Source organism: Onychomys torridus, chromosome 18, assembly GCF_903995425.1.
Source record: "Onychomys torridus chromosome 18, mOncTor1.1, whole genome shotgun sequence".
Lineage (NCBI taxonomy): Eukaryota > Metazoa > Chordata > Mammalia > Rodentia > Cricetidae > Onychomys > Onychomys torridus.
The window spans coordinates 56479058-56502865 of record NC_050460.1 but is presented as its reverse complement, the minus strand read 5'-3'; the positions used below and the strand labels follow the sequence as shown (position 1 = coordinate 56502865).

Genomic DNA, 23808 nt, shown 5'->3' with positions numbered 1-23808 from the left:
TTAACTCTCTGAAGCTGTGTTCCTGTGCCTGTCTAAAACACCTGATTGGTCTAATGAGCTGAACAGGTCAATGGCAAAAGGCTGGAGAAAGGATAGGTGGGGCTGGCAGGCAGAGCGAATAAACAGGAAAAGAGCGAAGAGTGTGAAGAGGAGGAGGAGGAGGACTCCAGGGGCCAGCCACCCATCGACACAGCCAGCCACGGAGTAAGAGGTGAAGAAAGGGATACAGAAAGGTAAAAGCCCAGAGGCAAAAGATAGACAGGGTAATTTCAGAAAAGCTGGCAAGAAAGGAGCCAAGCTAAGGCTGGGCATTCTTACGTAAGAATAAGTCTCCGTGTATTTATTTGGGAGCTGGGTGGCGGGCCCCCAAAGAGCAAAGAGTAAACAGACAGACAGACAGATGACAGACAAACCAACCACAGCACAGAGCACGCTCTGCAGAGAGAACTCACTTTCCAAAGAATTCTTGGTGGTGGAGTCCTTGGCATCCTTGTTACTTCTGGCTCTCAGGTTCTGCAGAGAGAAGAGCACATGGCTCACACAGAATGGCAGAAGCAGCTTGGACAGAGCTGGAGCAGAACGCTCAGTCTATCCTCCCCACAGAGACCCCTATGCACAGCAAGCGTCAGGGGGCACTCTGAGGCACCCAATGAAAACATGGGTTGAACCCCATAAGCCTGTGAACAAGATGAGAACAATGGGTGCCCCTGGACCAGTGGTTCTCAACCTGTGGGTCGCAACCCCGCTGGAGGACAAGTGACCTTTTTATGTAGGGGGGAGGCGGAAGCGGGGTACAAGGGGTGCAGGGGGTTTGCCTAAGACCATCAGAAAACACAGATGTTTACATTATGATTCACAGCAGTAGCAAAATTACAGTTATGTACGAAGCAGCAACCAAAATAATTTTATGGTGTTGGGGGTGGGGGGTTCACCACTACATGAGGAAATGTATTAAAGGATCACAGCATTAGCAAAATTGAGAACCACTGCCCCAGATGTTCCCTTAAGACAAGGTTTCTCAACCTCAGCACCCCGTGAGGGTATTGAGGGGTCAGAAATTCCTTGTCCCGAGTGTCTGCCCTAAGCCACATCCCTGGTCCCTATGTATGGGTGCAGTAACAATCCATCCTCCTGCCAAATGCTCCTTGGGGAACAAAGTCATCTACAGATGAGGACCTCTGAGATGGAGAATTCTGCACAGGGCAGTTTCACAGCATTCAAGGAGCTGGTCACTCAGAAGAGTCCTCACTCACCTTTGGTGATGGCCAATGCAGTGGGGTAGGGATGGGGCACCACCAGACGGATATCATGTTTTATCTTCAGCCGATCTTGTGAGTGGAAATGCACATACATACTCGCTACAATGTGCCAATGAATTGCTTTATTATAAAAGGAGGCACTGAGATTGAAAGCAAGGATTGTTAGTGGAATGACATCAAAGACGTCTCATTTGATCAGAGGTGCTACAGGAGATGTGACGTTAAAGCCGTCCTGTGAGGCAGCTGCCAGGTATCCTGAGGTTAAGCTCCTGAGCAAATGCACAACCAGCATAGGAACAGGAAGGGCCTCTGGGGTCACTCTCCCAATCCCCTGTGCTACAAGTTGTGGTGGTATTGTGTCCCCAAAATATTGTGCACCCTAATAAACTTATCTGGGGTCAGAGACGGAACAGCCACAATATTAAACATAGAGAATTAAAGGCAGTGGTAGCACATGCCTTTAATCCTAGCATTCCAGAGGCAGAGATCTACCTGGATCTCTGTGTATTCAAGGATACCGCCAAGCATGGTGACTCACGCCTTTAATCCCAGGAAGTGGGGGCAGAAAGAGAAAGATATATAAGGCGTGAAGACCAGAAACTAGAAGCATTTGGCTAGTTAAGTTTTTAGGCTTCTAGCAGCAGTTCAGCTGAGACCCATTCTGGATGAGGACTCAGGGCATCCAGTCTGAGGAAATAAGACCAGCTGAGGAACTGGCGAGGTGAGGTAGCTGTGGCTTATTCTGCTTCTCTGATCTTCCAGCATTCACCCCAATAACTGGCCTCAGGTTTGGTTTTATTAATAAGACTCTTTAAGATTCATGCTACAACAAGTAATTTCTTGGGATTGGAAGATGGCATTAGTATCCCCCAGCTCATCAGGGCCAACGCCTGATGTGTACTAGAGTACTTTTCCTCAGAGGTTAACAGCCTTGGCAGTGGTTGCTCCTACCTACATCTTACTCAGTAGTTCCCAAAGGGTAGAAGAAGGCGTGGAAGCTAAAGGAGAGACTCATGGGATCAGGGGATTGGCCCAAACTCCACATTCTCCCGGACAGTTTAAGGTACAAAGGGTCCTGCCTCAAGGAGCCTTGAGTTTAATCACACATTTCCTCCGCACACCTGACTTCCAAAGTCATTCTTATCTAGCCCTCATTGATCATCTGGAGAACTAGAACCCCACAGAAGCCAGGTGGGCATCTCTGGTCTAACTGGGTACCACCTCACACATCTCTCACAATGGCCCTGGAGAAGAGTGAAAGTCCACTCCCTCCCCTGTACTTGGGGATGAACCTACAGAGAGCTCCACCCATGAGCACTGACAGCCCCAGGATCCAGGCCGAGGCCCCAGGCCCCTCACAACCACACAGCTGCTGCTGCTTCTTCCTTGAACTTAACTTTGTTCTCTTCAGGCAGCTCCAATCTCTCTGAAGCATTTTTGAAAAACAGGGAGCAGCAGAAATGCTACTCGGGTGGTACCAGAACAACCAACCAAGGTTCAGAGAGCGCCACGGGCCTGCTCCTTGCATCCCAGTGTTGGCTCGGACCGCAGAGGTCAGCAGGACCATGCGAACGCCCTCCCGGGTGGCAACCCACCACAGCTTTCTCTTACAGGGTAGAATCCTGTCTGGGTGAACTCAAACTTAGCTACTTAGAGTCTGTTTTTCAAGAATCAAATCTTTTATCTGTCGGGGCCACTTGGAATTCTGTACAGACACTGAAGTGGATAAAGGTATAGAAAGTAGTTAATTAATGAAGAGGGATAAGGAAGGAGCAGAATGCACACCTGAGGTAAATATGGCTGACTGGGAATGGGACACTTTATAGGCTTGGGAGCACAAGCTGTTACCATGGGAGGTGATCAGAGCCAAGGCCACAGATGTGTGATAAATGATAAAACGGTACAAAGTCCCTGGAGCACAGATCAGGTATGATAGTCAGAAGTTTCCTCTCAGCAAGAGAAACCTGACTCATCTTGTGTGTTTCGTTTTTCCTCTTTCCTTTGTAAAAAAGTGTGTGTGTGTGTGTGTGTGTGTGTGTGTGTGTGTGTGTGTTTCCCCCTAGTGCCACTATTGACGTCCAACTGATCTTGACCTCATCCCTTACACACGAGTAGGACTCAGGAGAGAATGTTGAGTGTCTTCCTCTGTTGCTCACCACCTTACTCCCTTGAGGCAGGGTCTCTCTCACAACACAAAGCTCTCCCTTTGAGTAGGCTGGCCTGGCTGGCCAGCAAGCTCCTGCCTCTGCCTCCTCACCCTGGGATTACAGGCACATGTGGCCATGTCTTGCTTCTATGTAGGTGCGAGGGTTTTCAACTCAGGGTCCCATGCTTGTAAACTAAGTGTTCTTCCGGGCTCTACATTTTCCTTTCTCATGTTGCCTCTCTGCATGGAGATCTTTCCTCCCAGAATCCTTGTTTGATGGAATAGAGAAGTCAGTCAAGGCTCTGAGGAGGGGAGACTGTACAGAGGTGACAGTGACAACAGAGAAAAATGTCACATGGCTGCCGCTGACACTGTAGAGATACAATGGGGAAGGGAGAAGAGCCCTTGTGTAGAGTAGAGAGATGTAGTGGGTAGCCATCCCAGCCTTGGCCTGGAAGTTCCAACCCCCATTGAGGCTTTGGTAATAATGGTCACGCCCACAAGGCGGGGCTGAGGGAGGAAGCTGAAGACCCAGGATCCAGAGGAGAGGCCTCTCTTGGTTCCGGGACCCTGGACGCTGGAGGTAGACCGAGCAGAGTTCTCCAGAGAACACCGCTGGACTGCGCCATACCTTTCCCAGAACCCACAACCTATCCCTTCATTTGTAAGTTACCCCACAAAATTAACCTCCCTTTAAACTATGTGGAGTGGCCTTAATAATTTCACCAATAGAGAGATGGAAACCCAAGGGTGATAGTGGGCTCTAATCCTGACTTGGCTGCCAGCCCCAAGTGTCCTATTCAGGTTCTCTGTACCCGAGGAGGTTCTTTTAAGGCCCAGAGGCTCACGACACCCTGGGGCTTCCTTCCAACAAGGTTAAATGCAAACAGGGAGACAAGCAACTCAGAGACCCAGGGCGATACAGCCTGGAGCTTTCCTACAGTAGAGGTCTATAGAGAGCAGCCCTGGCTAAGCTGATGGCTTCCTCTTGACCTCTAGTGACAAGAATGTAGAGTAGATACAGGACTCCATGATAGGTCAGAGGGTTAGAATCTATAACAACAACAAATAAAACAAGGGAGTGCCCAGGGAACATGGCTGCTGATGTTCGAATGTGTCCTCCCAAAGTCCATGTGCTGGGAACATAAACCCCTACCATACACGCTGTGTTTGAAGCTGGGATCTTTAAGAGGTGGTTAGGACTAGATGAGGCCATGAGGGGATACACCTTAACTGAGCAAGTCTGCTTGCTCTGTCCTGACATGTGACATCCCCTCTCACGTTAGGATACCGAGAGAAGATCCTCAGCAGATATACCTCAGTGTCATCAGGCTTCTCAGTCTCCAAACCAGAACCGAATACACTTCTCTTCTTTATAAAGTACACGGTGAACAGTTTGTAAGAGCGATATAAAAAAGATGAAACCATCTTGACTCAGACCCTGGCCCCTGGGTAACAGCACTTGAGGACGGCTCCTACTGAATCACAACAGTGTCCTGCAATGCAGATGACCCAGCAGACTCTGAGTCAGAGCTGGGGTTCATACCCAGCCTTTAATCTGGTATACTTTGTTCTCCCAACAACCAGCCCACAACTCATCGAGGGAGTGGGAGGCTATGGGTGGGAGTCAGCAGCACTCTGGCCTGTACCGCATCATCGCGGCGCTCACTCATTACCTCAGATATCTCTGCAAACTGACTGTTGGCCTGACAGCATTTCTCTGCAGTTTCCATGGCCACCCCGTAGTTATCCACAAAGGCTCGGTACACACCCAGCTGGCTGGCCTGCAGAGAGGAAGGAGGGGAGAGTGAGACCAAGTGGGAGAAGGAGCGGCTCCCCACCTTCCTGAGGACTGGGCTCTTGTGCATTGCTCTGGAAAAAAAACCCCAGGTACAGACAGAATTCGAGGTGCAGAGACCTCAGCTCTTCCGTGCTGTTCCCTCCCTCCCACCTGCTTTACCTCCCCACACACCAAGCACGATTCCCTCTCCTGAAATGACACGTTGAGAAGTGAGTCACAGCCCTGGACAGGTAATGCCTCCCTCTGAGCTCCATATTCCTCCCACCTCCCTTGCATAAAGGGTGCCGTGAGGAGCAGCTTCAACCTGAGATGAGGAGCCAGATAAATGCCTCTGTGCAGGTGAGATGGAGGAGGCCATCCTGGCCGTGGTCCACGGACCCTGGTAACCATGGTGGTGTGCTCATATCTGATCTTGTCAGGCAGGTAAGGAACAGTCTGGCTGACTGGAGAGAGGAGATCTCACGACTAGCTGCCCTTCTTAGACCTCACAGGGGTACCCAGCTCTTATACACCACAAGGTGAGAGACATTTTGTTTGTTCTTTGTTAAAGACATTCATAGAGGGCTCCCTCACTGGGCTTCTGCCCAGACACACACTCAACTAAGCCACAGTTTTCCATGGGTAGATGGAAGGGGGGTGTGCGCCACCACCACAGTTATCTCTGGGTCTCACATCATTCTGGGGGCAATGAGGAAAAAAAACAAACTAGGGTTCACATGGGACAGCATACGGACACGGGGCAGTCATGCTGGCCAGGTCTGAGCCTCCCATAGCAGCTGCTCAGGAGCTAGAGGCCTGATGCATTTGCTGTTCCTGAAATTTTCTCCGTGTTGAGCCAAAATTTCACAGGCATTTGCATGTATATGGGCTCTCCTATTTCTGGGGATGACAATTCCAGATGCTAGATAAAACCAGGTGCCCTTGGATCGGCTGGGCCTGATCTGGCTGTGCTCCCATTGGGCTTGTACAGAAGGTATGGGGTGTCTGCAGAATGTTTTTGGTATACCAAAAACTGGAGCTGCATAATAATGGTAAAAATAAAGATTGCCAAACCAAGGGTGGTGGCGCACACCTTTAATCCCAGCACTCGGGAGGCAGAGCCAGATGGGATTCTGTGAGTTCGAGGCCAGCCTGATCTACAGAGTGAGCTCCAGGGCAGGCACCAAAACTACAGAGAAACCCTGTCTCTAACGCGCGCGCGCGTGCGCGCGCGCGCGCGCACACACACACACACACACACACACACACACACACACACACACACATTGCCAGTATCTAGATAGGATGTCCTGTTGGATCCCTATACTCTGGTCATTCTTTACCAGAAAGGTCTGAGGAAACAGACGAACTCAAAGCAGCCTGTGTGTGCCCTTCCGAAAACGTCCGTTCAAGGAGCGAATCTCGATAGAAGGAACCTAAATAGACAAGATAGCCAAACACACAGAACACTGGATAGGCCTAGATCCGGAATCAGAGAGGGAGGAGGCATGAGAACTCCAAGCAGAAACAAAACCCCACGCTCTGAAAGTGGACCACAGGAAAGGGCCGTCTGCACTACCACAATAACCCAGGAGTCCAGGGCTCTAGAGAAGGCAGCAAAGTTGGAGGAGGCACATCCCTGCATCCTTGGACTCCCAAGTGTGATGCTGGGTGAGTCTTGCTGCAGTCCGAAAGGGCTACATGTAGGACTGTGTCTGTCTGTCTGTCTGTCTGAGGGAGTCCCCAGCATTCAGCCCAGGTTAAAAAAACACATGTGATACTCAGCAGAGTGACTGGGATTGACACTCCCCTGCAGCCTGTCACACATGAAGACAGTGGAAGAACACCACGGAAACCAAAAGTAACTTTCTAAATTTTACGTTCTAGTATTAAGAGTTTTCATCAGTGTTTTCTAAAACAGAAGTTCCTGGGAGGTTTCTGAATGCTATTGTAGGGAGAGTGTGGGGTGTGGTTTCTTTCCAACGGCGCTATTCTTTGCTTTTCTGGAGGTTTCTGGTTGAGTCTGCCTTGCAAGTTTTAAAGTTACTGGTACACGGCATGATGAGAGGGAGAAAGTACTCTGAAGATGAGGTGAGCTGAACCAAAGACAGCTTCCTACACTGCAGCTGCGAGGAAAGGACCCCAAGAGGAGATATGAACCAAATAAGTGTTAGATTTGTCTCCTGGCCTTAGCTCCAATGTGTCTGAGGTCCAGGGCAGCAGAGAGGGAAGGACAAACAACAGCAAAGCCACACCCTGGACTGGGGACCAGGGTTCCTGCTTCCTAACAGTTTTCTCAAGACTGAAGCATTCCATCTTGCAGGGGAGCTCCTGAAGCAGGAAGGTAAACAACTCCAAAGAGCTTCAGGAAGTCCCTGAAACTGACCAGATTCACTACACCCCTCCTGCCAGAGTAAACAATAAAAGCTGAGAGTCTCTCTCAGACAAGACAAGCTACAGACTCTTCAGAGGCCAGACCACTGCCTAGAAGAGGTTTAGAACAACTGAGGCACCGGCAAAGGACAAGTCTCCAACCCGTTGAGCTGCCTGAAGACTGTGTAGTGTGTTCTAGGCTCCCAGCTTGTGTGAGCTGTCCCCCATGCTGGGGTGGGCTTTGGTGGTGCAGCTGTCTTTGAGTCATTTCTTTGAGTCTTGACCCCTGCTAACCGTAAAGGACTCATTTTCTGCATGAGAGTGTTCCAGGCCAAGAATATGTGCGTAAGAAGCCTGGGCAATCTAGCAATTGGGATCAGCCAGCTTCAGAAAGAGACCAGGGCTAGCACCCGACTTCTTATGGCTCTTCCAGGATGGGGTAACCTCTCTATCGGGCTGTTCTGCCAGCAGCCTCCTCCCTTTTCCTATTCCCATGCTGGTACTCACAGCTCTGGAGAGCTGACTAGTGTTTCTACAGATGTGTGTCAGATTCTTGGTCGGTTTTGATCTACTGTCGACTTTCAGAAACGCTTACTCTGTTGTCCGACAAGCCCTTGTCTTTGGTTTTATGGCCTCTGATACAAGAGGACCCTAGCCATCCTCCTTCCTTGCCAAATAGCTTTGAAAACAGTACCTGCCTTCCAGGGCAGCGTCAGTGCAGGAAAGGTGGTGCATGCCCCCCCCGAGCACACCTTCTGCCCCTTCATATCAGAGTGGGACCCAGCTCTGTAGGAACCAGACTTCCTCACAGCAAAGGGGCTGTCACCTGGTCCACGCTCCTTTGCGGAGGTCCCTAGTTACATACCCTCCCTTTCTCCCTTCGCTTACTTACTATGTTGACCTCGGTTGGTCCCCTAAACTCCTGGGCTCAAGCAATCTTATTGCTTCAGCCTCCCCAAACAGCTGAAAGTACAGGTCTGTACCATTAACCCAGACTCACACATTTTAAACCACCTCTAGTAAGTCTAATCCAACAGGATCACTATGTAAACCCATCACTACGTTGTTATGCTGTAATATTTAGGGACTAATGACAAGGAAAAGCCTGTATATTTTTTTTTCAGCACTTGATTAGTTCAGTTTGCAAATGAGACACCCGTAGATACAGAGGTGGACTTGTTACCCAACTCCATGGGGCTCCCATCTGCAATCACATCCCCAGGCTACGCTCTATTCGCCACTAAGAGCCCAGTCTGACTGCTGAAAACCACTTTGGTCCCAAAGGCAGCCTGATCTGTGTGGATACTCAAAACCCCAAGCAAAATTGTTGGAAGCCAAGAACAGGATACTGTACTCACCCGACTCCAGCTGGGTTGGCTGTGTGTCCCTGTGCCTCTCCCTCCCAGTGGCCTGCCCTTTGGCACCAAAGGCACTGAGACACGCCCCAGGCTCTCCTTCTTACTGTCTCCTTGTGGCACAAGCCCATGGGACAAACCTAGTCCTTTCCCAGCTACGGTCACAGTGACAAGTACCAGCAAGTCCAAGTCACTCACCAGCTTCTGGAAGAGGTCACCCACACGCTGTTGGTGGCTCCATTGCTGTACACGGGGGAACAGCCCATCATAGAACTCCTTGTGGATCTCATAGAGCTCAGGCACTTTGAAGAAAATGGTCTCGATCTGCTGACTGGTCAGCACCGGCTGAGAGGTGGTGGCAGCAGCTTTCAGAGGCTTCATGGGCTAGAGGATGGCAAGGTGAAGCGGCCCGGTGAAAGGACTTACCATTTGCTAGATTCCTCAGGGTGCTTATGCAACATCGGCTTTTATTTCTTTGGTGTTGTGTGATCAGGTCCAGGTAGGACCTTGGGCATGCTGGACAGACAAGTGCTCTACCACTGAACTACATTCGGGCTCGATCATTTTCAAATTCCAAGGAAAAATGAAAAAAAAGGGACAACTTGGTAACAGAGGTCCCCCGTCAGTATCTACCGGCTCCCAGAGAAGTTCAGATGTCTAGAGTAAGGTATGAGGTGAATCCCAAGAGGGAGTGCTCACCAGCAGCAGTGCCTCCAGATGGCTCAGGTACGTCTCCTCGCTGGCCAGGATTCCGGATAGAACCCACTTTCTCATCTCCAAGCCCTTTTCCAAATCCAGTTCACTCTGCAGGAAGAGAAGCAGAGACATCAGTTCCCCCTGAGGACAAGCCAGAGACGATCCACTGGGAAGAAAGGGAGGTCCCAAGAGCCCTGGGACCCATTTAGCCATTGTAGTTACTAGTCACTAAAATCTAGAGGCCCAGTCAAGGCCCCCACACACTAGGAAAGGAGAAGTTGGATGCTAAGCAGGCTGCAGGACCTCCTCCCTTCTTGCCTTGTGCCTGGGACCAAAGAGCGTCTGCCTTCCACACATGGAAGAGCAAGGAGGCTCTGACTCGAGGTGGGCGTAGCATACAGGAAGCCCAAGGCTAGCTCCAGCAAGGCTGAGCTGGGGTACATGGGAGCCTACTGCCTGTCCATCCAGATTCCTGCTATCAAAAACACCCGCTGCTCCTTGCCCTTCACCCGATGCGTGTGCCTCACCTGGATTTCTAGAGCGTCACTCACATTTGAACCTTGGACCAACCAGGCCCCTAGGGAACACCACCTCCTTCCTCAGCATGCTGCCTGCCCTTGGCTGCTCGGGCTGTGCATCACCACCACCTGCCTGTGGGAGTAGCGGGGAGGGCGGCCCCCAGGCTCAGGACATCTGTTTGACTCTGCTTTCTAGGCTCGAACCTTGCCGGTAGGGACCCTCTTGCAAAGTAGACTCTACACGAATCACCCGAGCTTTGTCAGCTTCCCAGATGAAAACTATGAAGCTTGGTTCCAACAAGACAGAGCTGATACATTGTTGGATGCTGACTCAGGGGGTGCAGCCTGAATAACCTGGGAGACCATGAGCTGATGCCAGCTTATGTGGACTGAATTGTGTCCTGCCCCCTCACCCCACCCCATTCCTATGGTAAAGTCCTGAGCCCCATAGCCTGAGAATGTGACTGTATTTAAAGACATTGAAATGAAGTCAGGAGAGTGGATTCTAAGGCAGTGTAACTAGTGTTCCATTGGAACTGGAGTATATGACAGACACATACAGCAGGCATTTGACCCGACGGTAGTCATATACAGCCATTCAGATTCAGGAGAGAAGCCTTAGAAGCACCCCTGTAACAACTTGACCTTCCAGCCTCTGACACCTATGAGAAAGTACATCTCTGTTGTTTAAGTGGCCCAGCTTACGGTGTTTTGTTACGGCACGCCTAGCAGACCAATAGTGATGTTGGAGCCAAGGGCAACAAAAAGTGCTGCTTGACTTCCTGGCCACTCCCTGCTTCACTCCCCAGCCACAAGCGATGTCAGAGGCTGGCCATGCCTGTGGAACCACTGTGTGGCACCTGGCCAACCGACCCCACCTATAAGCAGCGGGAGATGCCAGTAAGGGGAGGAGCCCCGCAACCGTGGAGGGTCATGTGATGTTAAAGGCCCTGCCCACTCCGCTTCTGATTTCCTAGCCCAAGAGCAAACCCACAAGAGCCCTATTACCCCACCTCCTGGGCTTAGAACAGGAGCAGTGACCCCTTCCATGACTCATTTTCCTAAATCATTAAAGGAAAAATGTCAGCAATGCTGACGTCCAGGGCTGAAGGGCAATCCTATGCAATATGATGCTGTCCTGCATCCCTGGCCTCTACCTCCCACATATGATAGCCACAAATGTCTGGATAGTAGTGTCTACTGCCTGGGGCCTTGAAAGACCCCAGGATGAGACTGGGTTCAAGGAAGGACCTGACTAAGGCCAGCTCAGACCTCTGGGAGGCTCTACAGTTGGGCATTAGGACCCCACTGTGGACCCTAATAGCTCTGCTGGTCCTTTCTAGCTACCTAGTCCTGTAAGAGAGAAATATTTCATGGTATAGACTACAGGCTCATCAGGAAGAGCCCAGGGTCAGGAGTCAGGGTTGCTCAGGAAGCCCCTGGCCATGGGATTTTATCACCTGGATGCCAACTGCCTAACTCTCTTGTGTCCCGCTTGGATCACACTGTCACTGCCACAGGATTACCTAAGTAACCTTCTTGAGGCATGGCTTTATGTATGTGTGCATGTATATATTGCTAAGCTGTGAACATGCAAATGTGTGTAGGTGGCACCCACTGCTCCAGGAAACTAACCCACCTGAATGGGTCCCTACAGGGATCACCAGGTAATGGCTTCCACGGATAGGAGCCTCTAGGGCACAGTTGTGCCTGAACTTGGAAATTCCCTGGAACATAGAGTGCTCAATTGAGATTCGTTTCACCATCAAATCTCAAAGACCCGGCGAGGTCCTAGTTTGGACCTCACTCTATGAAACCCCAAGGACTCCTTCAGAGTCTCAGTCTTCTTGTTGGGAAACAAGCAGGTCCCAGAAATCCAGGACTACTGAGCTTGTTAAACACTGCCTATGGGAGCCAGGCGTTGGTGGTGCATGCCTTTAGTTCCAGCACTCAGGAGGCAGAGCCAGCCGGATCTCTGTGAGTTCCAGGCCACCCTGGTCTATAAAGCGAGTTCCAGGAAAGGTGCAAAGCTACACAAAGAAACCCTGTCTCGAAAAACAAACAAACAACAACAACAAACCCAAAAACACTGCCCATGGGGCCGGGATCTGCAGGATTTGATGGAGTGATGCCCACTTCTCAGGCCAGTGTTAAATGGCAGGTCCTCAGAGAAGCAGCCTTCGCTGCTGATCTCTGCACACACGCCTCCCACTGTGGAGATGCTGCACCTATCCCACACAAGGGAAGAGGTTAGGGGAATGGCAGGCCTCCTGACAGCAGCAGCCACCCCCAACCCCCAGCTCTCCTGTTCTAAGAACAATCTTGCTACTGTGAGCTCCAGGGAGACAGCGGGGGGCCTGGGGAGGTCAGCAGGGCCAGTAACAGTCCTGCCCAGCATAAGCTGCTGCTGCCTGCATGGATGGGAGGGGCTGGTGGAAGCCTGGTGCCTCATTCCACCCACGCAGTTTGGAAAGCCAGTGGGAAACACTGTGCAAGCAGGATGGCGCCAAGTCCTGTTCTTATTCCGAAGGGTGAGGCCATCTGGCCCGGGGATGGTGCTGGGGTGGACGGAGAGAGGCCACGAGAAGAGGAATCTTCTTAGATGGGGCAATCTTGTATGTGTGTGGGGGGATCAGAACCGTGCTGGTGGTAACACAAGCAGCCATCCCACTCTGTCTCACAGGAAAGGGAACCAGGCAAGAAAAGAACAAGAGAGAGATAGCAAGGGCTGGCACTGGCTGTTTATAACCCCAGCCGCACACATGACCTTCTATTATCAGCAGCCTACAGGCAGGGAGGTTCCTTCTAGAAGGATGCTTCCGGTAAAAGGCAATTGGAAGAAAACAAAAAGGTACCGAGAAGCCCTTATGCTGACTTAACCTGAGTCCAGAAACAGGCAGCCAACAATGGGTAGAAACAAACTAGGCTCATGATAACAAAGTAACAAAGGCTACCAAGCTCACAGGTGAGCTGAAGCCTGGTCCATGAGTAAATCTTTCAAGACTCCGCCCAGGAAAGCCCACTGACCAATCAGGGTGCAGCTTTCTCTGCTGCAAGTTCATAGCCAGCACAGCTGCGGGACCAGGGCTCCCCTTCTAGTCTGAGTAGGGCCAGGGCTCTCTGAGTAATAGGCTAGATACTGGCCCACAGCCCAGCTTGCAAGTGCTCCAAAGGCCTGACTTTTCACAGCAGACCAGTCCTCCTGAAGGGGAGATCCCGGCACCCAGAACTGGCTCCACTAGTAGATCCTGTCTCAATAAACCCACCGAAGGTCTTCTTGCTGCTCCCAGGGTAAGGGGTTCCAGATCCCTGCCCCACCCCAATTCAATACCTACCTAAGGGGTGCATGCTCACAGAGGTCCTCTGAAACCCAGAAGCTCCACTGAGCTTGTGTGTTGCCATAGAACCCCCAGGGAAGTTGTCTTAATGCTCAATAGCCCAAAAGGTATGAGCTTGGCAGCAGGGAGCAAACCAGGCTTTGGTAGGCAGAAGAACCTAGGCAGCAGGGTAGGATGCTCTGACCTCAAACCCACCACATTCCCTAAGGAACCTAAGAAGAGAAATCAGAAAGCTAAGGTTCTGCCTGTCACTGGTGCCATGACAGGCTTCTACCCTGAGGGTTGTAGGCACTAGAATAGCACATCTAACTAGAGGGCTGCTGGAACAAGACTCAGTGACATGTCAACCCTCCTCATTCAGACACCTCCCACCACCTGCTCTGGTGGAATGCTTGGCGGACCTGTAGAGCTGCATGTGCAACATCCCGCCAAATATGAAACATGGGCGGTGTTTTATGGACTCCCGAGGGGGCTGCAGAAGGTGGACAAGGTTCTGCATGGGGTCTCTAGGGATGAGCCCCTGAACTGGGTGCTAAAAGACCATCATCTACATCAGGAGACTGGTAGGATAGAGGCTACCCCAGATAGGGGTTAGGGTACAAAGAGGGTGGATCAGTTTCCTCTCAAAGGATGGATGGACAGAGATGTAAGTGACAAGGAGTAGGTACATGTTACATGCTGGCTTCCTTTCCCATTCTTGTGTTTCAGAACGAGGAACCTGCTGAGCCCTGGTGCCATTAGAACTCACACCTGTACAAAGAAAGCACTCTCTCAACAGGGGTGTCAGCCCCAGAGCAAAGCAACCGTGGTGGAAAGACGCATTTCTAGGGCTTGGTTAACAGCCGTGGTTAAAGTGTGATGCTGGTGTTAGGAGCCAGGGTCATATGTATGCCGAGCATGAACACTACAAACTAAGCCATGATCCCAAGGCCCGCTCTCATTCTTATGCTTAAATCCAGGGTAGAAACCATCCAGAAACAAGGTAAGCAGTGGGGACCAGAGAGACAAAAGGGCCAGAGGCAAGGAGGAAAACTGTTCCAGAGCAACAGTGATTATTCAGGCCAAGAAGGAAAAAATCCAAGATGTGAAGGGAGCTGGCTTCATTGTTCCCTCTTATAAAAAAAATCCTATGTGATAACAACAACAACAACAACACACACACAGAGAGAGAGAGAGGGAGAAAGAGGGGGCAGGAGAGAGAGAGAGAGAGGGAGAGAGAGAGAGAGAGAGAGAGAAACAAGCTATGGGATTAAAGGCTTATTTGGCTCACAATCACAGTCCATCACTGTGGGGAAGTCAAGGTGGCTAGTCCCATAGGCTACCAAGCCCAGGGAATAACACCACCCACAGTGAGCAGGTCTTTCCACATCAAATTAGATAACTAAGATAAATTCCCCACAGGTTATCCTAATCCAGACAATCCCCATCGAGACACTCTTCCAATACAGATTCTCGCTGTGTCCCATTGACCTTTAAAATCGTCACAGAAGGTATCCTTGCTCCAACGGCCAAGAGGAGCATGCCCCTGCCTCAGTACACCACTGAAAAAATGACCTGCATCAATGCCCTAGCCAGAGGGCCACAGAATGGCTCAGGACCTTGGGCTGGTTGGACAGAGTCACTGGGGGAACTGCTCTGTCCAGCCTGCAAGCACCTCGGGGTGATGACGTTCCTGAAGGAGAAGGCGGGCCCATAGAGTACGCTGCTTGGAAATCTGACAGATCACCTCTCAAACGTTCCATTACTCACGAGCCACATGACCCGAGAGGAAGCCAACAACTGGCCTCGGTTAGGCATTGGTGACAGGAAGGTGATAGTAAGGTAAGATCCTTAGAACTGTTGGCGAGGGTTATGTGACAACTCCCTGGGAAAGGCAAACAACCTCACTTCATCACACAACGCCGTCGTCAGCATCTTCTCTGTTGAAAAGGGAGTAATAAGTATACAGGGCCAGGGCTAACATCAACCTAGCCGAGCACTACGGCACTCCATTACTAGGTCATTCTTGCTTAGGTAGTGGCCTCTGGCAGGACTATTCTCAACCTCAAGAACACACACAACCTGCCCCTCTAGACTCAGTTTATAAAGTAAGCCATGACCCACCCTCCCTGCAGAATGTATGCACAGGGCTGCCTGCCTCTACTCGGTTCACGACAAGAAAGGAGTTTTCTGTGATTTGTCTAATGGCGCCGTCACCTCCTTGCTACATGTCTCTGAACAAGGAGCTGCCTTTCAGGAGACCTCTCCACGGAAGCCGTGACCTTGTCCAGAGCAGAGCTCAGTGCCCCATCCAAAATTTCACATCTACCCCACATTCCTGGCAGGTGCACATCCTGGACTCACCACTTTGGTGGGCTCCAAGGCTCCTGAGGCCAGAGCATCACGGCTGCCCCTGCCTTTGCTGCTGAGGTGGGGAGAGGAAGAAGGGGAATCGTCGATGTAGGGCAGCCCATCCTGGTGCCGACGCTGTTCCTCGGCCTGGTCTGCGGCACAGCCATACCCAGGTGGTGTTCCGAACGAGGAATCTGTGTGTACAAAGAAGCAACCCATGTTAATGAGAGCCAAGCAAGGGTCCAAGCTGACACCATGTCTGTCACATACAGGTATCTCTCAGGGGGCTTTAGGTACACTGCCATCTCTCTCAAGACCTACTCTAGTCAAAGACACAAAGGATGAGAAGGGGTCCAACTGCAGCCTGTATCCAGATAATACAAGAGTAGCCAAGACTGTCCTTGGGAAGTAGGGGACTAATGTGTAACATCTGGCCCTGGTAAACACACACACACATACACATATTCTTTCACACACATACGCATACTCTTTTCTAGCACATATATACATACTCTTTCTGAGCACATGGCTTCTAAATTAATTACTTTCCAAAGTGATAATCTATTTTTATGTTAGTGAATGATTGGAGAGCTCAGGAAGGGGGCTGGTTGTTGGGGTGAGTGGGAGGGGAGGGTCAACCACGTGACTCGAGAGTTGGAACTTTGGGCTATGACCCTGGCCCTCTAGGAAAGGGGCTGAAGGTTGAGTTGAATTTCTACAGAAACCCACAAGGCAGGGCTGGAAGAGTGCAGTGTCTTGGCCACTGAACACACAGGAAAACACTCTAGGCCGCATTACTATATAACCAACCATTGCTTTTCTTCTACTAGTTCTGAGTGGATCCTTTTTTACTTTTTAATCATAAACTGAAAATCTAGTTAGGAAACTGTTTTCCTACATTCTGCCACCAGCCATTCCTGCATAAATGACAGAGTATGAAAAAGGGTTTTCTCCGTGGATATGATCAAACAGAAACATATAGGTCATGACCTGGGTTTGAAGATGGTGGAGTGAGGGAGGCTGGTCTTATGGGGCTGAGCCCTTAACCTGTGGGATCCAATACCGTCTCCAGGAAGATAATGTCAAATCTGAGCTAACAGTGCAGTAGACCCACATGGTATCCGCAGAGAACTGAAGGGTTTCTTGGTGTGGAGGAAATGCCTGCATTTGGTCACAGAAGTTTTCTGCTGAGGTGATGAGAAGACAGATGGGCTTTCCATATGGGGAGGGGACCTGGGCTTGGAAAATCCAAATGCAAAGATGCCCTTGTATGGTCCCTATACATCTACCTACAAGGATGCAATGGACAAAAAGACCACAGTCCTCTGTACTAAATTGTTGGCAAACCCAGGAAAAGCTCACCATGATCCTGAGCTGCCCCCACTCCCACCCTGCCCCAGCCTATTACTTATAGTAACCTTTGCTAAGATCTTCCAGTGGACGCACACACATAGGCCTACCCTTTGCATCAACAACTTAATTCGGACAGTTAGGGCACACGGTGGGTTAGCATGGTGACCAGCAGAGTGCTAATTACCAGACCAGACAGCAAAGCTGATCATGGCCCTAGTTACCTGATAGTCCTCTGAGAAGCCTTTATAAGAATGAAGGTGTTAAGCTGGGTATGGTTGCACAATACCTTTAACCCCAACATTGGGAGGCAGAGGCTAGTGGATCTGTGTAGGTCTGAGGCCAGCTTGGTCTATGTAGGAGGTTCCAGGGCAGTCAGGGCTACAAAAGTGACCTTGTCACAAAATTTAAGTGGGAGGTTGAGGGTGGGGATCGAGGGTGGGAATCAGGGTTCTTTCCTGGTGATACTGACAAACAGTGGGGTATAATATCTTTTAGAGACAGAGGATGCTGTGACATCAGCTATCCATGGTTGCTTATCGTTTGCAATAGGTCCTAGCCTGAGGCCATAGGACAGACAGCAGGCCAGCCCAGGTACAAGAATCCGCAACTGTGAACAGTGATCACCAGCAAGGTCTGGTGGTCCTGACCTGAGGAACCTGAACTACAGCCCAGACCCCCTTTATTCCAACCCAAATACAGCACAAGGACAGAGGGGTCCATTCTAGAAGAGCCTTGGGGCTAGAGAAGCTCTAGTCCTAGGAAACAATATACCCCACAAAGGCACTTGAAACTAACCCTCCCCACCCCCACACACACCTCAAGGCTGGATGACAAAGCCTGTGGGCCACCTGTAGCTTCTCTCTGAACCATTCCCAGTTTGAGATTCCTTCCTTCCTTCTACTTTGCTGAAATAGGGCCTCGAGTCTCTCAGGCTGGCCTATGTTCTACAACCCACTATGAGGCTGAGGATGACCTTGAACTCCTGGACTTCCTGCCTCCACCTCTGAGTACTGAGATTATGGGCATACAACCCTCTACCAGATTAATGCCGGAGGTACAAACCCAAGGCTTGCAAGCACTCCAGCAACTGAAATTCACACCCAGGCTCTAGCTTGTATTTTTCAATGGAATGGACCCTTCACCACAGACAGCACAGACAAGGGCCCAGTGTCGGCTAAATATTCCTAAGAATCTTTTGACAGTCTTGCTCTTTTCCTACGGCCATCTTTTCAGCAGCTGACATCCTTTTCATCCTCTGACGGGATGCCTTGTGTCTGCTCCCTGTGGCTTCCACTGACTACATGGACTCATGTCCAAGGTCAAGTCAACACTGGGTAGAAATCATCCCAGTAAGAACATCAGGGTCAGACTTGTCCCAGGGGTCACTGCACACGAACTGCAGGATTCCATGTCTGGGACACAATGAACTCCTTGAGCAGCCTGACAGGAGAATCAACTGCTTGGCAAGGGGCTTGTCCACCACTGTGGAGTAGGAACAATGGGGACGTTTCACCTTCCCAGGGTGAGACCCACAGACCAGGAGGTCCCCTGCTGGGCTGTGCCAGCCCACCTAACAACCCAGACTCCTCAGGTTGCTCCTCCTGATGCCTGAGTTACGGGTGATCCAGGAACCGAGCTCTGCCCACCCACCCGGAGCAGTACTTTGCACAGTACCCATGGTGCTACCCGGAGCTAAGTTTCCGAACAGTGGGAAAGCCTCAGCTTTTGCAAGAAGCAGGGTGGAAAACACCTACTTGCTACCTTTTGCCAAGCACTTCCCAGGGCTCTTCATGGTGTGGCAATCTTTTACACATTCTGTGGATGTACACACAGACACCTTGGTGGGCATGAGTTTCCAGACTGCCATTTTTCTGACAGAGTTTTGGAGCCTGATTACATTCAAGTCCACCTATGATGATTGCAATTTAAGATCCTTTAAGATGTAGGGAACTCCTTCACTGGTGAGGAGCTACACTGGGCAGCCCCTGAGGGTATACACAGCATGCCTGGGACCCACACACACAGAGGTCAGGGAGTATGCAGAGAGAAAGCAGGAAGGAGGAGAAGGAGGGCAGATAAACGCATGAGCCTAAACCCTTATTGGCCCAGGCTGTTATCCAAACCTTTTCCTGATGGAGTTTCAATTGGCAGGTTTAAAGCCAGCAGGCACTAGCTCTGGGGTGTCACTAAGGCATCTCTTGGCCATCTCTGTGTGACGTGTGGGGTTTGTAGGGCAAACTCAGTTGGTGTCTCCACCTGCTCTATGACCACCCAGGGAAGTGGTCATATACCTGCCACCCAGGGAGGCAGTTATTTAAGGCAGATCTATTGCAGGAACCGGAAGGAGGTGGAAGGCAGGAAATTGTGAAATAGTTGCACAACTGGAAGGGTGACTGAGACCTGCTTGTAAAGGGAGGAAGCCCATTTCTATTAAATATGGATTCCAAAGCAGCATAAAACTGTACTCCATGGGCTGGCATAGGAAGTCTGCCTAGTGGAAGCAAGGCCCTCGGTACGTATGTACACACACATACAGACACACACACACAATTGCATGCACACCAGCACAGCCTGCTCGAATAGGCTTGTTACCCCAGCACTGAGGCGGCTAAGGCAGGATGATTAGAAGGTCCAGGCAGTCTGGGCAACTTTGCGAGACCCTACTTCAAAATGCAAGATGAAAGAGGGTCTAAGAGATACAGCTTCGCACGCCTGAGGCGCTAGGCTTAACCTCTAGTGCCTACTCTCTCACTTTCCAAGCACATTCCAAAGAGAAGACGCCCCTAAAATCCTGCGCTGGTAACCGTGTGATCCAGCAATTCAACGACCGACGTGACTAAGGAGACTGGAAAGTTGTTTACTCGGATGTTTAGACAAAAACGAGTGTGGTGGTGTTCACAGAAGCCACAGCTCAAGGAGCTTTGGGCGGCAGTGGTAGGAAGCTTGCCTGGGTGAGAGCCTCACTGCAGGCAAAAACCAAGAGTGGAGGTATACCCTGGTCAAAAAAAAAGCAGAAGCAGTCCACATCACCATTTCCACCACGGTCTGTTAGCTTTAAGGAAAGATGATCTGACATGGGCTACAAGATGGATGAGCCTTGAGGACATTATGCTCAGTGATGAGAGTCAGTAAGAGTCCGAAAGGGTCACATATCACGGTTTCATTCACATGATGTATCCACCAAGGACACAGAAAGTTACAGGAAGTAGGTTGGTGCTTTGTGAGTACGAGGTTTGGTATTAGAGGATGGAGAACTGTGGAACCAAACCCATGGAGGCTGGTGTGCTGGATAGTTACATTAACGTGACATAAGCTGGAGTCATCTGAAAGGAGGGAGCCTCAATTGAGAAAACACCTCCATAAAACCTGGCTGTTGGGCATTGTCTTAATTAGTGTTTGATGTAAGAGGGCCCAAGTGGTGCCACCTGTGGACTGGAGGTCCTGGGTTCTATAAGAAAGCAGGCTGAGCAAGCCATGAGAACAAGCCAATAAGCAGCATCCCTCCATGGCCTCTGCCTCAGCTCCTGCCTCCAGGTTCCTGCCCTGTTTGAGTTCCTGTCCTGACTTCCTTCAGTGAGGAACAGCAATGCTGAAGTGTGAGCCAAATCAACCCTTTCCTCCCCAACTTGCTTTTGGTCATGGTGTTTCATCACAGCAACAGAAACTCTAAGATTGTTGGTAAAAACTGAGTGTGTGATACCAACTGCTTGCTTCAATTAATTTTGAGCTAGACCTGGTGGTTTAGACTTGTAATTCCAGTATTTGGAAGGTGATGGCAAGAAGGATTACAAATTCAAGGCCAGCCTGGGCTATACAGTGAGGTTGAGTCTAACCTGGGGAAAACAGTATTCTCACACACACACACACACACACACACACACACACACACACACACACGATGACTTTCATGTTATACGAATTTTACCTCGATTAAAAATAAATTGGGCTCACAGCACCATCCTCTATGAGCATAGCTCCTCAGGGAGCTTAGGGCAAGAGGCTTGCAGACACCTTAAGCTACATGAGTCACTGTCTTAAAAAAAACAAACAAACAAAAAAACCCAAAAACCAAATCTAACAGTTTTCTGAAGGCCAAGAGCGCTATTCGAAATAGACAAGAGAACCGGCCATCTGGTGCCGTAACCCCAGGCCACCACAAGCAGCAAATGGCCACTGAACTTCGGTATGTTGCTGGATTCAGTGGGTTTTCTGCTTTCTCCTCCTCTGTTAGGTTGGCAGCTGTCCCTCCTGCATTGAAAATCAAGTAAGTCAAAACTCTAAAAAGGAGACATCCCCCACCCACTTGGCCACAAGGCCATGGCAAGAGCACTATCTTTAAGAAGACGGGCACCGTGAGCACCCAATCCTGGGCCTCTTAGCCTTTGCACTGCATCCCTAAAAATGGCATCACCATTTTTGGCCAGTTCCCAAGCATGGAAATCCCCGGCTGCCTGGGCAGGGAGAGGTCATGGTCATGAATCAGCGTGTGCCACACAGAAAGTCCTGAGGCTGGCTAAGCCCTAACTACCACCCAGACGGGTTGCAGAATGCCAATCAGGAGGGGCCTGAGCGTGCCCTGCTCATGGCCTGTTGTCTTGGCTCTCCAGGGAGCCCTATTTGTCCTACAGGAGAGGCAACATTTCTAGTGCTTTGTTTTCCTAGACCAGTGGTGCTCAACCTGTGACCCTTTGGTACAGTTCCTCATGCTGTGGTGACCCCCCCCACACACACACCATAAAACTATTTTTGTTGTTACTTTATAACTATGATTTTGCTACTGTTATGAATTGTAATATAAATATTTTGGGGGGATAGAGGTTTGTCAAGGGGTTGCAACCCACAGGCTGAGAACCACTGTCTTAGAGGCTGACCCATATAATCTGCACGGTTGTCTACTCAGGGCCTTTGTTCCAGGTGGCTGAAGACTCTGAACCTACCAAAAGGCCAATTTTGCAGGACATCTTCCACAGCTGAGTGTACACACAATGTGGGCAAGCGCCCTTCCTAACGTGGTCTGAGTGAGAAAGGCCCTCACAGGTTCCCATGTTTGAATAGTTGGTCCCCAGTTGGCGTTTGGAAAGGATTAGAAGGTGTGGCTTTCGAGGGGGTGTGTCACTGGGGTGGGGTGGGCTCTGAGGCTTCAAAAGCCCACACCCTCCCAAGTTTCTCCCCTCTCTCTGACTGATGCTTGCAGGCTGAGATCAGGGCTCTCGGCTACGGCTCCAGTGCCTTGCCTGCCTGCCTGCCTGCCACCATGCTCCCTATGATGATGACCACAGATTCACCCTCTGAAACGGTAAGCCTCCAGTAAACTCTTCCATACGTGGCCTTGGTTGTGGTATCGTCACAGAAACAGAAAAGTAACTGAGACACATACCCCACCGCCATTTATACACCTGGCATCCAGAACACTCAAAAAAATCTTAAGTCTCTGGGACTTAGCTTGCCTAAAACTCCTAGACACTGGAGGCAGGAAAAATAATCTGATGCTCGAGGCCGCAGGCCGAAACTGGCTGGTGCCAGGGTGGGGTAACCAAGGGTGTAAACCCCAGCTAGGAAAAGGCAGCAGCCCTTTGCCGTGGGAAGGGTGATTTAATTGCTGCTTCTTGAACCACTTGGCTTTTTATTTTTTAGGACAACAAGGTTAAGAAAAAACTTCTTGGAACCCCAACTATTTATCCCAGACAAATGAACGTGGCATCTATCTCTACCAAGACACGTGCTGCATTTAACACCTATGCCGGGTATGTGATGGTACCACACACGGCCCCTCCCCCTTGGAACCATGGGAGATGTACATCCAGACAACCAGGCCAAGGTCACCAAGAGAGGAAGCTGAGGAAATGACTACAGAATCTGAGGGAGGGTTGGGAGAGGCAGACACGCTCTGTCCTGAACACAAAGGCCAACAGCAGGCCATAAGAGGCCCAGGGGTAATCCTCCCAAAAAACACATCCTTGGGCTGAGAATGTTACTCAGGGCTGGAGTATATGTACAAAGCTCTAGGTTTGGTTCCTACTGCTGTTAAAAAAAAAAAAAAAAAAAAAGAGTATGTCCATCTCCTACCTCTGAACCTGTAAGGTGAGTAGAATCTTACTTGGTTGGGACAGACCTAATTAAGGGACTTCGGATGCCATCTCTATAGATTATTCAATTACTGTCACTCTGCTGTGCTCTTACCTTCAAAGACCACTTCCTGGGATATCAACTGAGTGACCTCGGTTTTGTCCCGATCTGTTACTACCTGGACCCCATAGGCTAAGGGCTCAGTCCAATATACTGAATTCCCGTCAATCAAATGTTGAGGCTACCTGGGACTTCTGAGTGACCAGCCACTAAGCAGTACAGGTCTGTGTTTCTGCCACACTCTTCTCCTGGTATAGTAATTTACTCGACTACCCTGGATTTTTGGAGAACTTTCTACAGATGGGGGACCCTAAGCCTGGGTGAAGTCTCCCAGCAGCTGAGAGTCAATGACTTTGTCACAACTAGTAATCTACCATGAATATTGCCCATGTATTTTTTTTTGAATAGCAATATTCCAAATAAGAATGTTAAAATATCAATGTGACCTCTGTACTCAACCTTATTCCTTTCCTAGCTATACACATGTAATTTTATGAGACCCTCACAAACAAAATTACAAGCTCTGTTTACAG

At 50.1% G+C, this 23808-nt stretch overlaps 1 protein-coding gene across 1 annotated transcript in view; it reads right to left on the bottom strand.

Annotated features, from left to right (window-relative positions):
• The window catches only part of Bcr (BCR activator of RhoGEF and GTPase), a 129923-nt gene that overhangs the window by 47212 nt on the left and 58903 nt on the right, over positions 1-23808 (bottom strand). The window contains exons 2-6 of the mRNA XM_036167250.1: positions 15809-15990; positions 9613-9717; positions 9112-9297; positions 5082-5189; positions 453-513 (exon numbers count right to left, since the gene is read on the bottom strand). Of these exons, the coding sequence (XP_036023143.1) occupies positions 453-513; positions 5082-5189; positions 9112-9297; positions 9613-9717; positions 15809-15990 (642 nt within the window). The remainder of the gene's footprint in view (positions 1-452; positions 514-5081; positions 5190-9111; positions 9298-9612; positions 9718-15808; positions 15991-23808) is intronic.